Source organism: Pleurodeles waltl, chromosome 8, assembly GCF_031143425.1.
Source record: "Pleurodeles waltl isolate 20211129_DDA chromosome 8, aPleWal1.hap1.20221129, whole genome shotgun sequence".
Taxonomy (NCBI): Eukaryota; Metazoa; Chordata; class Amphibia; order Caudata; family Salamandridae; genus Pleurodeles; species Pleurodeles waltl.
Genome location: NC_090447.1, coordinates 532,890,512 through 532,908,002, shown reverse-complemented (window position 1 = coordinate 532,908,002; position 17,491 = coordinate 532,890,512). Strand labels below are relative to the sequence as shown.

General features: G+C 41.7%; 1 protein-coding gene across 1 annotated transcript in view; it reads left to right on the top strand.

Annotated features, from left to right (window-relative positions):
- The window catches only part of UGGT2 (UDP-glucose glycoprotein glucosyltransferase 2), a 1,372,316-nt gene that overhangs the window by 640,952 nt on the left and 713,873 nt on the right, over positions 1 to 17,491 (top strand). Inside the window, exon 16 of the mRNA XM_069204567.1 lies at positions 8,353 to 8,484. Coding sequence (XP_069060668.1) covers positions 8,353 to 8,484 — 132 coding nt within the window. The remainder of the gene's footprint in view (positions 1 to 8,352; positions 8,485 to 17,491) is intronic.

Here is a 17,491-nt window from a genome sequence, read left to right as displayed (position 1 = left end):
AACAAAGTCCAGTCTTTGGGGGTTATTCCAACTTTGGAGGAGGTGTTAATCCGTCCCAAAAGTGACGGTAAAGTGACGAATATACCACCAGCCGTATTACGAGTTCCATAGGATATAATGGACTCGTAATACTGCTGGTGGTAAATCTGTCACTTTTCCGTCACTTTTGGGACGGATTAACACCTCCTCCAAAGTTGGAATAACCCCCTTTGTCTCCTTACACAGGCAGAAGCAGCAGTTGCAGGATAGCCCAGCAAACCACAGTTACAGGCAGGGGCAGCACTTCTCTTCTGCTCTTCTCCTTGGCAGAGGTTCCTCTTGAATCCAGAAGTGATCTAATGTTCAGGGGTTTTGGGTCCAATACTTATACCCCTTTCTGCCTTTGAAGGAGGACTATTTCAAACGAAAGTCTCTGTTGTTCACAAGATCCTGCTTTGGGAGAGTCACAGAATGGTTTAAGCAAGAAAATGCCTATTTTCTAAACATGGCATTTTCAAGCTAACAATCTAAAAAGCCAACTTCACTACAAGATGTATTTTTAAATTGTGAGTTCAGAGACCCTAAACTCCATATTTCTGTTTGCTCCCAAAGGGAATCTGCGCTTTAATAATATTTAAAGGCAACCCCCATGTTAACCTATGAGAGAGTTAGGCCTTGCAACAGTGAAAACTGAATTTAGCAGTATTTCACTGTTAGGACATACATGTCTCACCTTTAACATACACTGCACCCTGCCCATGGGGCTACCAATGCCCACCTTAGGGGGTGCCTTACATGTAGAAAAAGGGAAGGTTTAGGCCTGGCAAGTAGGTACACTTGCCAAGTAGAATTGGCAGGTTAAAACTGCACACACAGACACTGCAGTGGCAGGTCTGTGACATGTTTACGGGGCTACGCATGTGGGTGGCACAACCAGTGCTGCAGGCCCACTAGTAGTATTTGATTTACAGGCCCAGGCCACCTCTAGTGCGCTTTACTAGGGACCTACTAGTAAATCAGATATGCCAATCATGGATAAACCAATCAACTATACAATTTACACAGAGAGCATATGCACTTTAGCACTGGTTAGCAGTGGTAAAGTGCCCAGAGACCTAAAGCCAACAAAAACTGATCAGAAAAACTAGGAGGAAGGAGTCAAAAAGTGTAGGGATGACTCTGCAGAAAGGGCCATTTCCAACAATTACCATGCATCACTTCCAGCACCAACACAGATACAGCGCCACTCTACCGGTGTCAAAGAGCTTTAGAACTTTCCAAATTCAGTCTAACACAGGTATAATTCAACAGATGAGGAATCTGCAGGTAGGTAGAGTATATCTAAAAAAAGATTGTACCAAAGGTTAGTGACTACTTTTCAACATGGCCATCACAAGTAAGTGAACCCTTTTAAGACAATTAAATATTTGTATGCTATTCTCAGTTAAGGCTGGTGGCCCTCTTAAGCCTATTTTACATAGTGCAAATAAAGAGAAACAATTTAAGACATCAAACATATATTCTAAGTAAACTGTTTTGTGCCTCGTAAATCAGGTGGGATTCTGTGTGACATCAAAAGGGTGTTGTCCATTTAATGAACAAAATACAAGAGCATGCAATTAGGCCAGAAACGGACCAGAGTGTTTTGTTTAACCGTCATGCTGAAGTTACTGTGGATTATTCCATATTAAGTGTATTGCTACAGTGTTAAAGTCTTTCATGACCAACACTTTAATATCAGGTAATGTCACATCGCTTCACGCTGCTAGCAGAGCCTCTCAGGTGGCAATACTTTTAGGGCCTTTAGGTGGAATATAGACATTAATTAGAATTACATTTCCTCTGGAGGAGGTTGATCCCATCCAGTACCAGACTAGGTGAGAAATTAGTATACCTGCTGTGGGAGAGGCATATTGAGATGAGTTGGAATTTGATCTTTAAGCTCATAAGTGTGACCAAGCCTCCTGCTGCCTGCCATGTTGATTCATTTTCACCATGGGGATGGCCCAAGAATGGTACTAGGCTGCCGGAATTTGATGCACTGACAAGGCTTTTTGTACACAAATGATGTAAGTCAATATAAATTCTATAGCATTAAGGCAATTAGTCAGTTTTGCAAAGTCTGCTGTAGTCCATGAGAAATGTTTTAGCTCACCAATAACATCATTAAAAGTAACAGGAACTAAAGCATTGCCATTATTAGATGTAATACGTGCTAAGCCCTGTTCACAGTGAGGTCCTTCTTGAGTCAAAAACCCCGTTCTGACCAGCCCCTTTCTTTTGGACCTGCATGGATTTGCAAACCTAAGTCCCTTGCACAAGCTAGTCCTTTTCTCTTGTTTTACAATTTCATGGCATGGTCGAAATTTTTTGCTACCCCTTGCGTTCTAAAATAAAGTGGACATTTTTTAAGTCAGCTTCCTTGCAGTGATCATTGGATTATTGATAAAATCTTTTAGCATTGCTCTATATAGAATGGTAGATGGTTGTTGCCTTTTATCATTATAGCTTCTTACGGTCTCTGAATTGTAAGTAAGTAATTTGAATATTGAAAGATTCAATCGATCTCCATGGACTAATAATCTTATCTAAATCCAGTACTAACGTTTTTAACTGTAGTTTATATTGAAAATCCTGTTCATCAGCTCAGAACAGTTTATTCTCCGTCTAATTTGCTTTCTCTCTGTTTTTTGATATTTTGCTTGAGTTGGTAGTCTTTATTGTCTGGGCTTCTTGTTTGAATCTTAACGTTGGTCCATTTAGAAAGGTGGCCCAGTGATCTTGTGGGTGGTGGGGGGCATTGGGGGTTCTGAGCCATGATTGTTCCCTAATTTGTTGACTGATTAAAGCTGGGAAAGATAGATAAATTGTCATGTCGTTGTTTTCCAAGAGCTCTATCAAGGTTTGCTAAATAGACCTCTTTTGTTTGGTTTTCAGTACACTTTTTAACCGTAGACAATAGATTTTTCTTCAAGGTTCTGCTTTGTCTTACCCATATATATGGATTTTAAGTATGTGGTACGTAGACATACCCTATTTGAGTGAATATATATGTCAAATGGGCTAAAAAACGACTTATTAATTTCCTTAAAATAATTTTACACTGCATCTTCAGCGTCCAAGTTCAGAAAAACAGCTGCTAACAATTTGGTAATGATTCCACACTATTTAAAAAAAATATATATTTGGAAGAAGAACAAGGTGTTGAATAGGATCTACCATATATCTGAGCTATTGTTGCCCCTGAAGCGCAATTGATTAAAGTGTCAGGCTCCTGTTCACTGTAGTTTTGAGAATCCTTATTGCTATTTTAAAAAATGTATACGTTTCTAAATTTGCAGTTTTCTTCTCCATAGCATATTTTACTGCCATTGCTTTTTCCTTGGAGCAAGTGTTTCTCATGATATGAATTCCGAGTTAGCGGATTCTCCAAATAGTAAAAACGAGCATCACAAAAACAGAGAATTAAAAAATTCAATGTCGTTATAGCTGTTGGCAATTGCTAAACACCACGTTGAAGACGAGCTCCCTCGCTACCTGGCTGGCTACTCTCAATCCAGTGCTTAATTTGTAACAAAATAAATGCCAAGGCCCTCATCGGGGTTTCAATGCAGCTTGCACCACCCATTGCCCAAGGCATGCTTATATATTGAATTATAAATAAGTCTTTTGTGCCCATTTCAAAATCAAGCAGTAGCACCTGGTGGCAGACTGTCATAGGTGGCAGTGTTGACAATTAAATGCAGGTGCGGCGCACCAGAAACCACCGGCTCAAGTTGAGCGCTGCCTCAAACCCCAGAGTGGGGAGTCACTTCTCTGACAGGTACACAGGAAGGAAGAAGAAGAAACAGCTCAGTCAAACAATAAGTCACTCTTTGTGTGACAACAGATGGCATTTTAGGTTAAAGTGCATGGTGCTGCTTTTTAGTAAAAAAAGATCCAAAAATATATGCATAATTGCCATTTAAGGCTTTGAGCACCCTACTTCCCTGCAAATACCAAAAGGAAATGTCTATTTTCCAAATCTGTAGGACCACTGTTTTCTTAATGTTGCTTAATTGACTGAACATGCCAAATCTGTTCAACCCAATGGGTAACTCAAGACCTAAAGTTATTATATTTTGAGATAGAAATGTTTTTCATTATCCCTCTTGTTCTTCTAAGTAGATTTTCAGTGATACTGTTGGACTGATAATAGTTATTGAAGAGGCAGATAGGGAAAATGGAAGTCTGAAGAGAGGGAATGGGTCTTGACATGTTTTTTAGAAAATGAAAGGGGGCCATACGGATTGCATACCCAGATTTTTTGAACTGCTTTAAAATAAAATCTGGGTTCTTTAGCCAATATTTCGGAAAATGCTGAAAACGTACCCGTTTGGCCCATTTTTCAAAGTTATATATGAGAGGAGACAAAACCCAACATCCCTGTGTAAAATTGAGGGTGCACATTTTGTTAACAATCTGTGCTATTGATTGTGCCATTTGGCCCTACTGTTTCCATTGCTTTCCCAGAGGAAAACTGTCCTACACAAATCTTAAGAGCGAGGAGGCTGATCATGGATGGTCTTACTCACTTCCCCTCCAGGTAGAGGTAGTTGCATCTTACCCATTGGAAAATTCACTACCTGTGATTGCTTCTAATTGTGTAAATTTCATGGTTTATTAGGTGAGATAAATCAAATCGTATAAAAATGAAAGCTATTAAGATTGATCTATAATTGTGCATGTCCTTGTCAAGGGCTCAGCCAGTATAATTAGACAGATGTGACTTCATTTGGAGTTGAGGCATATGTCACATCTGTCATAATTAGAGTACTATTGATATAAATGCACTAATGATACGACTCATAATTGACATCAATGCACTTGTAATTTACATCAGTGCACTCGTAGTTTGAAAGATCCCCTACTTACCAGCTAATATCCGCGTCTACCTAACTCTACACAAGGCTCTGAAACTGCTGCAGTTCAAACCATTTATATTGTTTTGTCTGTGAACTCTCCCCACCTTGTGTCCAGCGCACATACTGTATAACTTCTGCAAATGTGCTATTTTGTTTAAACTTTGTTTTATTGTTTTACAAGGTATGTTCATATCGCATCACGTAAATTACTGTCTCATTGCAAACCAAAATAGTAATGCATTGTACAAGTTGTCCCTCCTTCCACACAGAAAGGTAACCGTGTCTAGTGGGATACAATAAAGGTAGGAGAGGAGAAAAGACAAGAATTTAAATATAGCCAATAACAAAACTTATATCACTTGGTCCTCCCCGTGACACCTCAGGCATTTACTGGACATGTTAAGGTAGATTCTACGTAGTTTGTAGGGTCTGAGGTATGCCTTATGGAGAGTCTTAAATGTAATCATTTTAATCTGGACATTACGTGACACTAAGGAGGGGTAAGTTTATGCTGTTGCCCTTTGTTTAGAAGTCACCTTTCACCCCATCTCTTCTTTCCATTTTGCCAGTAGAGTGGTAGTATCCTTCTTGGACTGCAGTATGATACAATAATACTGTATACAAGTGTTATAGAGTTATTAGCCTTGTTGAAGCGGGTATGGGTAGGCAGCTCTGCGTTACCCTGCTGCCAGATAAGCATACATTTTGACTCAGAGCTGTGTGGGCTAGAAACTGACCTGTTGTCAATTGTGTGGTCTGCAGCAGCTGTTCAGAGAAAAGCCCCTAATGGTCCTCAAACAAATCACCCGTGGTATCAATACCTGCATGGGACCAAATGTCAATCTTTAGTATTTATGATGGTAGCTCAGGGGCATATACCAATTATTAGTGCGAGCAAGACATTTCTTCCAGCCTTCAGCAGCTGGGATCGCTGTTGCAGTTTACTCCAATTTTTAAACACATCATTTAATAATTTAGTATCATTTAGAACTTTGGGCCCTCCCATATAAGGTAGCTCTAGTGAGTTCTCACTTCCCAACCCTTTCGCAACCCACTGCAACTGGGCTGCCAAATAGTATTTCTCAAAGTCTGAGGCAGCTAAACCACCCTCCTGGATCGAAAGCTGTATTCCTCCGATCACTCCAAATTAGTTTGAGCAGTAAACAATTAATTTCCCGAAGGAAACGCCAGGCAACTCTACAGGAACATCAGCAAAAAAATGATAAAAGTCGAGGTAAGATAACCATCTTATATAGGGCTAACCTGCCCCTTTCGGAAAGGGGCACCCGATTCCCTAGCATTGGCCTACATCCTACCCAGGTTTACCTCAGTTGTGTACCAATCAGCATGCAAATTTCTGATTCCTAGATAGAGGGAGGACCTCAGGAACCATTCCAACGGTACGTCTGAGAGCCCCCCACCCTTACAGTAGCATGATCCTTTAGAGGTAATAAGTATGATTTGTTTTTATTGATCAGAAGGGTGGGCCCGAAGTATCCCCAACTGCTCAAGGAACTCCCTATTATGTGCAGTGGGGTTATGGAAATAAAACAATAGGTTGTCTTCATAAAGTAATAAGGTGGGTGTATGCCCTTACAGAGATACTCCCCTATGTGGCTCCCTTTTTCTAAGCGTATTCAGCAGGGGTTCCACTGACAAAGCAAATAATGCTGACAGACAGCATCCCTGTGGTGTGACACACTGTATAGTGGAGAACTCGGAGACAACTCTACCATTTCATACCGTAGCTGTGAGTCACGTATACAGTAAAGGACCCAAGCTCTGTACCCCACTCTTGCATCATTACTTGTAAATAATCCCAGCTGTAATAGATACTGAAAAAGTGAAAGCCTTTTCAGTATCTATTGCAGCGACCGCAGAGTTGCCGCATCTCAACAAGAGGTTGTTCACCAAACCTTGTTATAATCAGTGATTTATTTCTGCCAGGGATAAATCCAGATCGGTCTGGAGGTACGAGTCCCGATAATAGTGGGGATAGTCTATTTGCTTATTACTTGACCAGGATCTTATAAAACAGATTTAACATATATAGTTGACTGTTTGAACCCATATCAATTGGGTCTTTTTCTGGTTTCAGCAGGGCAATAAACAAGGCAATAAACAAGGCCTCAGACATAGTTGGGATATTCACCCCACCTCTCTGTCTGTCTGTCTGGCAAACCTTTTGAAGGCATGGGGCTAGTATGGCTTCATTGGTGACATAGAACCCACTGCTTTCTGGGGTCTTACCTATCTCCTCTGACCGTCCACCCTGTGAGCATTAGGCTTCTCATAAAAGGAGGCATAATATAGAGACAATGCATCAATCATTTCAACCTGAGTATAAACAGTGAGGATACGAGCAAGGCAGTAATTGATTATTATGTTTCTAGTTAACAATTGCCCTGCGATATCATCTTTGCCATGTTTCCTAGAAAAGTATCCCCTGTAGTGATGAACGCCCAGTCTGTCTAGTGTCTCTCTGTAGTCTTGCCTGTGTAAACCCGAGCTGGTTCAAGGCATTGGTGACCTCTTAAATTTCCAAGATTTTTAAAGTATTTTTCCAGCTCAAATATGTGCTTCTTAAGGTCTCTGCGCAGCCCATGTGTTATACCTATGCATGTGCCCCTAACTGTCACATTAAAGGCCTCCCATTCCACCCCGGCATCCTTAGCAGTACCCTAATTTTCATTACAAACTAGATGGTAGAGTCCGGAGCACCATTCACTAGGATGCACAGGGGCGGCTCCTCCATTAGAGCAGAGGAGAGTCACCGCCCCCGCCAGCAGCAGCTGCAAAACCTTTTCAAGAAAACAATAATAAACTGTGTTTATTATTGTTTTCTTGAAAAGGGGCGGGGCATTGGGGTGTTACGAGCACTTGAGGGGAGTGCACAGAGCACTCCCCTCAGAGAGCATGTGTGTTTGGCTGGCTCTCTCGGACCGTCCAAACACATATGCGCAATAGGTTCTCTCCGGCCCAGCAACACAGTTGCCGTGCTGGAGAGAGCCTGCACGGGTTCCCAGTCTGCCTGGAAGCCTCCTGGCTGGGCACTCCAAGCCAATCCTGACGTCAGGATTGACCGCAGGGCTGGCTGTTACGAACTGCAACTGGTGCATCGAGCAGAGTGACTGACTGCAGCCGCCCAGGGGGAATTCTAACGTGCATCTCCCACTCCAAAACCGACTTTTATGGGCTATAAGTCAAGCATGTTTTCTACAACTGTTGTGACTGGATTAACAAATGTATATTGCTTAACCTACACACTTCTCATGGGATTTTCTGCACTACCTATTGCATATCTGTTTTATGTCAATCCCAAGTACATAATACACATGCAGTTCTGACTAGAAGAGCTGGTCAGGTAGCCACATGCTTGATCTTTCATGACCCATTGTAACTATGTCGAAGAAAAACTGTGCGTGCAGTTAAAGGGCACTAACTTTTCACGTTTTCATGACTGTTTCAGATGTACAGCAAGCTGACAGCCGGAGAAGTTCTCAGCGTGGATTATGTAAAAACTGTGCTTAAAAAAGATTTTCCACACGCTAACACTCAGGAGATACTGGGTGTTAAATCTGAATATGGAGGAAAAATGAAGGTGAGCCAATTGGCATTATACATAATTTATGCAAAGATCTTGCAAATGCACCATTCGAGCAGTCTTAAAATTCAGGAAATTGATCTGTAAAAAAAAGACAGCACGAGTGAATCAAAAGGTGTGATGATTAAATGACTTAAGGTGATAAAAACGCATGCAAAATCAGACATTTCTTTGTGACTGGTGTTGAATTACTACACCTAATTATTTTCGGTCTTCGTTTTCTCAGCTTAATTTAGAATTGTGTAAAGAAGGAAAATCTGAGCTCGAACAATGAAAGGCTGACATAACCGCAAACGAATGCCTATAATATTACGAACTTTTAAAAAAATATATATTTTCATTTTCAAAAGAAAAACTTTGTCGCATACAAAGATTGTATAATACAGTCAAAACAATAAGAGCCGTTAACATAAAAGTTGGCTTGGGTCTGCGATAGTTTACAGCATGATTACTTTCATCATCATCCAATAAGCTAGAACATTGAGAGTTTAACGCAACTATAAGCACTCATATCAAAAATCTTTGTTTGTGAATTAGGGCATTTTTCATAGCTTAATGCAGAATTTGCATATGTCGCCCCTCCCTTCTTTTCACAATACACAAGTCACTCTTCTCCACTCGCCAACCAGTATTCAATGCTGTGACTCTCTGGTGACACACAGGCATCTGCACTGATCATTCAACTATAGTATAAAGACGTAAGTTAGTTTAAACTTTATTTATTTTTCATTTAGGGTGCATGTGTATTATTCTATATGTAATTACTTGAAGGTAAGAAAATGCTACAGTAGTAGAAATCTTTGACACTGCCGCTCCTCTTTCTGCCTCATCTTACATGGTACTCAGTATTAAAGTTGCCACTAGTTTTGAAGCACTTCGACCTCAGCATGTAAATCAAAGCAGTCTGGAAATGCTTCAAATAAAGAAGGTTGCGCTTCCAAGCCATGCCAGTGAACAAGTACTTGCCGAAGCGTTTGTGCCACTCTGGTAATGCAGCCATGAACCACCAGGGGCACGCCCCACAGCTTGAAGACCTCTGCTATAGATAAAGCATACATATGCAAATCCTTGTTCTATCTAATTCAAGGTGGATACCGGTCTTGTGGGTACATTTGTATCTGCAAACATAACCTTAATTCCTGAAGGTCCTCTTTCAACTTTTGATCTCTCCTCAATTGCTTTACGTATATTCCTTCTCCACCAGTCCTGATTTTTAGGACTGTGTTGGGGAGCTATCCACTTTATGCCAATACAATGTTTCACCAATGTAATCGATAATTGTACAGCTTTATTCTAATTTTTTGAAGATTGAAAAGGTAGCTAGCAAGAAGGTTTTCTCAGTTTTAGTGACACATATGCATGTAGGACACTTGGATAGGTGACCTTTGTTTATCTTGAGCATAGTCTATGGGGCCATGCATGCAGTGAAGGAAGGTTAATTGCGTTAGCTTCAACCTAGTGTTACTGGAGACTGCAGCTTCTTGTGCGCTTGCCTTATTAGTCAGTTTCATCCTCTGTAGTCTTTTGTTTGTTTCTGACAATCTGTGAAACCCACCTGATGTTTCGTGAGGCTCTGTAAAGCATCAGAATGAAAGTTCTTCCTTCAGTAACGTTTGTTACCGTATTTAGTGTGTCGGATAGCTTGGGGCAGTCTGAGAATGTACCCCGTGTGTCTATTGCTGCTTTAAATCTTCTACTGTCTTGTACAAATTGTGTACAATGACCATTATAGGATCGTTGCACATCGATAAAATGAACCGGAGCTAATACCCATATGCAGGCAGCCATACTTCATCCCTTGTCTAATGTTCATGGCTCTGGCCATTTTTTAAGTTGATTTAGTCCCAAGAGGGGGCTGCTTTTCCATAGGGCAAACTTCTTGTAAGTATTTTTGACAACTGCTCAACTATAAGCTCGAATCAGATTGTGGCAGGGTCAGAAGATGGCGTCACATGTCTGTTCATATATACAGCCTTGCAAGCAATTTACCATGAATGCTGCCTTCTTTCAAGTACCATTCAGTCACACAATGAAGTTGTATTTCAAGATAGAAGCTATCCATGCAGTGCACCATCTTTGTTGTTAATTTTCAATGTACTTAACTCTGCTCCATTTCCTGCCTCTGAGGATTAGCATCGAATCCAATTCTGTATACATTGCTGAATAATAGTTTTACTTGCATCTTTGATATACATATAACGTCATGGGAGCACCACCCTGATTGGTAGGTCTACTAGGGCAGTTTCTGATGAATACTTCTTCCCTCAGATTCCTCAGTTCAACGATTCTGAAGTCTTTGACCTCAATGCCACCTGACTCCATGCCTCCTCAGGCTGTGACCTCTGAAGCGCTTCCATTGAAGCCATTACCTATAAAGGCACTGACTCTAGTGCCCTTGATGCCGATTTCAGTGTACTCCCCGATGCCACTCAGATTAATTGTTTACTCTACCCCAGCCCTTAAAATCTGTAGAAATTATTTGAGTGGCCAGGAAAATGGTCTAAGTTTTCAACAAGGACCAGCCTCTTCCAGAGCCTCTTACCAGAGATTTGCACAAATGGAATAACTCTTTGGCTTGAATTCTAATGCACTTGCATGCCTAACCTGCGTTTGGGGTGCACAAAAGAAGATGACTCAAAGGCTGACAACCTATCCTCGCCCTATTACAGAAATGGTGGACTCTACCAGGACCTCCAAAATACTAGTGATCTTTATACATCCAGTAAAAATTGTAGCATTAGTTCAAAAAGATGAGGAGGAACTTGTGTCCAACAGTGATGCCTCAGCACAATATCCTGATGGAGATTCTGCAGTTGGCTTCTTTTGCCCCAGATCCCCTTTTGCTGCTGAAAAGGCATTTCTGGACCCAGTACTTGGCTGCTTTGAAGAAATTCCCTTTGGGCTCGGCCGTTGATAGACACATCGCTGGTCTTGCACCGTCCAGTCCCATGATGCTATCACCACATACTGCCCTGGAGAGCTTAGTGGTACAAGCATCATCTGCAAAACTGGATCCCACCACTTTTCTCACTGCTCTTTCGGACCTTGAATTCAAACAACTTGATTCTGTGGGCCAAAAGATTTTTGCTTTGGGCATCTTAGACCTGTGCACCGCCAACACCATGTGCTTCCTGGGATGGTAAGTCCACACTACATGGCAGTTGCCAAGGATGGCAATGGTAAGCTTTCCAGATCATATGAAGAACCATTTCTCTGATCATTCCAATATGTGACCGTTTGGATTCCTGTAAGCAATTCCTTAAGTGAGACCTGTATTCAGCTGACACAATGGGTCCAATCCTTGTCTTTAGTTGACACTCTCTGCAGGAATACCTGAATATGTCCATAGGTTCTTAGGAGTTGTCAAGGCAGTCTTTGTGTACACGTCCTTCGATGGCAAGGTAGATGAGAAAGCCACTTCTCCCTGGAACAGTTTAAAAATAGCAGCACAATGACATGCTCTCTGTCCCCAGCCTCCCAGGCCAAGCAATTCCACCAACAATCGGGATGCTTTCAGGGATTTTTCAGGAAGCGACAACCAGCCCTCCTGGTAATGATAATCTTCACAGCTGGTTGAGACCCCACTACAGTACTACCAGTCCTTTCAATAGAGAGGTTTAACTAAGAGGCACAAGTGACTGCAGCAACAGCTCCACTCTCTCCCATCTTTCGCAGAATCTGCTGCTTGAAAACCACTTTGACTCAAAATCTCTGTACAACATTTTCCAAATATAGGGAGGGTCTCTCTTTTTCTGACTACATGGATCATTGAATGCTTAAACTTGTCTGCAAGGACTGTGGCCTTCCTTTTCTGTCTTCTACCTTCGACTACTATCCTCCTGAAAGGAAGTGCATGCCTCCGTTTGGAACCTGTAGCTACTGTTGCACATAAGAGCGATAGATGTGGTTTTCTTGAAGGAGTGGGGCATGGGATTTTACTGTTGGCTTCATGGTTCACAAGAGTGTTCTGAGTTTAGATACTTTTTCAACACGAGGCTCCTGAATATTTTTTGTTTGTCAAGACAAGTTCAGAATGTTGTTAAAGAATCAGGTCCTCCTGGCCCTGAATGCAAGAATTGAGTGGTGTCTCTGAGACTCCAAGACACTTAGTTACATCTGCCGATCTTCCATGATTACAAGCGTTACTTGCACTTCACAGTGGAATCCCAGCACTACTAATTTCTGGCATACCATTTGACCTTGCATCTGCTCCACAAGGCTTCACCAAAATGCTGGCGATTATGACAGCTTAACGGAATAGGTCAGGAGCCCATGTATTTCATATTTGGGTGACTGACTGGTAAAGGCCCTGTCTACTCCACTGGCTACAGACCATCCATAACCCACTATGGGTTTTTTCCACTATCTGGCTTTCTCCATCAACTTCCAAAAGCCCCAATCCGGCCATGGTCAGAGATTGAGTTTCATCAGCTTGATTCTTGAGACAATCTGCACAAAAGTTCCCCACCCCCTCCAGAGAATGGATATTTGGGATATGATCCCAACATTTGTGAGTCTGAATTCAGTCCTGATTCTGCATGTTCTCCCATCAGTTGAGCGCAATGGCCCATGCATCAGGTTAGTGCTGCATGGCATTTGGCAAATGACGCAGGCACTTTAGTGGTGTATATAGAGAAAGTGGCACCAGCATCAATTAAGTCTCTTGGCTCACAGAGCTGCCTTCCATTCTGTCATCAACACCTCCAATGGTGAATGTGTCCCTCTGATCACACAATGAGTTGTCTTTTCAGCTACTCACAGTTTCAGGTACAAGTTGTTATGGACTGTTTTTATTGGGCTGGTATGCTCATCTGGGGCAGATGAGATACTGAGCCCTTTGGTCTCTATTAGAACAGCAAATGTGGATCAGTGTGCCAGACAGCGGGCAGTTCCCCTAGCCCTGGAGGATTTTCTTCCCTCCATTTTACTGTGTGCTGAGCGGGGTCCTATTGGACAAAAACATCATCAATTACATCAAAAGGCAGGGCGCTATAGGTTCTTCGACCCTATGATGTGATGCCTTGCTTTTGTGATAGTGGGTTCTGTGAAGTGTCATTTTCAGAGTGCCGACTCATCTGGAGGTTGCGCTGAAACTGAAAGCAGATGCCTCGTTTTACCTTTCCATTCAATATTATAAATATGAGCTTTATCCTGAATTGATGGACATGATCGTCTCTAAATCGGAACAACCATGTGCACACCTCTGCCACTGCTCTAAAGGGGAAGTGCCTTCTGATCTGTGACATACACTTCCCTCTACATGATTCCCTGGGTATGCTTTCTGGTTCAGCTGGTTGAAGAGTCTTCTGAATGCATTCACTCACATTCTACTGCTTTTAAAGGTGCTGCAGAATGTGCAAGAGGATCAATAACTCATTGCCCGAGGAGTATTTGTTTCCTATCTGCCTCTGTGTCTTTCTGAAAGTCCTTCCTTATTGAGGTTGCATCTAGTGCTGTGATGATTCTTAAAAGCATGTTGTTCTTGTTTCCTCCTATTGTTGACCTTACTGATGGCATCACCATTCAGAATGATCCACAGTTGCTCTGTTCATCAGATAACTCTTTAGACTATACCCGAGGACGACCACTTCAGTCCACAGGCCCTTTCAGTCTGGCTGTCATTTACTGTTTAATACCAAATTAAGTTGAATTGGTGTACTTGTCCATTATTTTTGCTGAAACTAGATCTGCCTTGTACATGGGCTGGTCTGTAGTAATTAATCTTTCTTTCCTTCCGCTCATCCTTCCAAAGAAGGTCAGTGGTGAATCAGATTGGGCCCTAGGTTAGCAGCCTTCTACTGTATTAACTGTACACAAAGGACTGGTTGAACAATCAACTCTTCATAGTTTTAACTGCAGCTAAAAACAGAAGCAGAGTGGTGACTAAGTGTACTGTCGTAGGTTGAGTTACACGTTCTTTTATGATTTGCTTTGTTACGACCAAGTAGGACCCCATGGTTAGCATTCCTGTACACTCTTCAAGGATCATAGAAGCTTCTCTTGCTCTTATTAGGGTTGTTCTGGTGCTCACGTTTTCCAGGTGGCAACTTGGTCTTGTTTGCATATGTTTGCAAACATTACTCTGACAGCTCTTGTGTGTAGTGACCTTCATAATTGGCACTACCTTCCCAGGGATATTGTTCTGCGGCTCATTCTTGGTGAGGAATCTGCATCAAGATGCATCAATCAGTAGAAAATGTCCCTTATCTTTGGCCACAATATTTCTGGTGGATACTATATTATCCTCCAGATTCCTAAATTTACTTCTCTTGCATAGTCCTATTCTTAATAAGACCATAAACTATGCAGGTGTAGTTTCTGCTGTAAAGGTAAAATAACATGTCTCAGTTGTGGCGTAGTAAAACACAGAACTGGAACCAGCTTGCAGATGGCACCTTATGTACATAGATGTCTTCACATCCTGTGGGAAATTAATTGTGACGGAGCTTCGTGATGACAACTGGGGAGTAGCAAAGGGGATTTTTTTATCTTGTCTTTCAGGGAACTCACAGTTAAAGAGTATGATTTATCCCAACTTATTTTGAAGTACTATATGGTTTTTAATGTTTAGGAGTAAGCCTACTGTTTTGTCTGGTTACTTTGTTAAATCAATATGTCATCTACATACAGCGACACAATATGTTCTGTCTGTCATACGTGTATCCCAAAGCCCTGCAGCAACTTGCATAGCATTCTAGAGAGGTGAAACACCTGGGTGTTTGATAGGCCTAATCTAATAACCTAATGTAGTATAATAAGGGAGTCTAATAATGTGTAATATGTCTGATGTGCCAGGTTGCTCATAACTGGGCTTCACGTCTATCCCAGTGTCATTAAAGCGCACATGATCCTAATGGCATTGACTCTGATTTGGTGGCAATGTATTAATCAAGAGACAGGGTAGTGATGATAATATATATTTTTAGAATATTACACAGTATCAAAAGAAAGTCTTCATAACCTCCAACAGATACTTGAGGTTGGATTAAGACTAGACAACACTATTGGTAGGTAAACATGTGCTGATAAGTTGTGAACTGAGTCTAGTGAACATCATATTTCAAGAGTGGTTAATTGGTATAGTCTTCAGATGAATGCCATTGAGTTGTCAAAATGCGGAGCTTTGAACTATTTAGTGAAATGTTAGAATAGGTATGCACACTCAAAGATCTGGGGCAGAAAAGACAGTCTATATGCATAAAATAGAATGTTTTAGTTAATGTTGTGTAGTCTGGGAGTCTCTTGTTGTGGTAGATTTTCTGATTGTCGTCTGTTGTTGGGTTTGTTCTCAGGGTGGTCTATTTGAGCTGGCACAGCGTTGTTACATTGTTGTGGAGAATCCCATCTATTGAGAGTGCATGGTTGGTTCTTTCTCCTGCCATAGTATTGGTGAGCAGATGCCTCTGACATTTGGTTCCTTTCTACATTAGCTGCAGTGTCCAATGCTTAATTTGAGCTAATGATTGCAGGTAGGGGCCACCAGCAGTTGTTTTCGAGGACTGACACTGATTTAACCGCATCAGACATTTCCTCAGAGCAAGAGAGGGAAAAACATTTGAAGCAGAAAGACTGAGGAAGAGAAAGTTGGAAAGACCATTACAAAGAAACAAAGCAGGAACCTGTAAGAGTGAGATAAAGGGACAGGGAATGACTGGTAGTAGATTAAAGATTAGGTGGATTTCAGACTATGAAGCCTTAGAATTTAGCGCGCTAACATTTAGTTGCACCAGTCGCGGGCTTCAGATATGAGGTTCGAGCATCAGCACTCTTTATCTTACAAATTAAACACTAGCAATGACCCCTAATCTCTGCCCAGTGAATTTTTTCTCTGAAATATTGAAGAAGTGTAATTGACTGCCATCCACTACCCTAAGTCTTGCCGGGGTCAGAAACATATTCTGTTCTTAGATTCTCCTTTACTGCATTAAAACTGTCAGTCTGCTGTTGTAATCTGAAGCCAGCATTTTTAAACTGCATAGGGCGTATTCTTCTGGTTGCTTGGAGGACAGCATCCCTGCTGTTGTAGTTTAGAAACTGAAAGATCACTTCTCTCGGTGGCATCAATGTTAAATGCGCCTTTTCAACAGAGGAAAGGGTAGAATATCAGTGGTACCCCTTTCTTGTACAGGAACGCACCAGTGGGCTGTTTCAGTGTATACAGATAAATAGAACTCCTCAGGTTGTACCCTCAGTTGCCTTTGACTACTGCAGGAGTCTTGCGCGTAAACTGATGAAGAGCCCATCTTCAGTGACATCTCCTGTGACATCTCCAGGGATCCCTCTGCGTCACCACAAAATCCAGCACTCCTTGTCTTACGCTGCATCAATCTCCAGCGGTACAAGTCCTCTCATCACTCCTTAGTGAGATCTTATGTTCATCTGCAGTCGGCTGATTCTAAAAGCTTTAGTTGGTGCTTGGATTAGATAGAAGGAAGTCATCAGCGTATCATGCAGCAAATACCCAGCAGCGGTGTCAGTCACGCATAACACTCCTCTGGTTTTCAGCCCCAGCTTCACTGGCCACACTCTGACTCAATGCTTAATGATAATCTCCATTCCATTCACAAGCCCTGTTGGTTCTGCATCTACTCTATTCCTGATCTCAGCATCTCACAACGTGTGCTTGCTGGAGTGCTGGGGGCCCCTGAAAAGTCTTACTCTCCAGCTCTGGGCTCAACAACCACCAGCACTCTGGGGTGAGTGAGACAGGCCAAAACCAATCTCTCACCCTCTGTTTGTCGACTGAAGTTTTGGACTTGGCGAAGAGTGTAGTAGTCAGAACCATCAACCACAAATCAATGACATTATACCATGAACACAACTAAACACCATAACAATTGGAACACTAAATCAAACTCAAAACTGAATGCATTTTCAAAGCTTTATTACAATCCCAAATTCAATGTCACATAAATTGTGCGCAAAACTAAATTTAAAACACATGAAGACCATAGGCTGACACAAACGCTTAAAGAGGTTCAATCTACTAAACATCAATACTGTT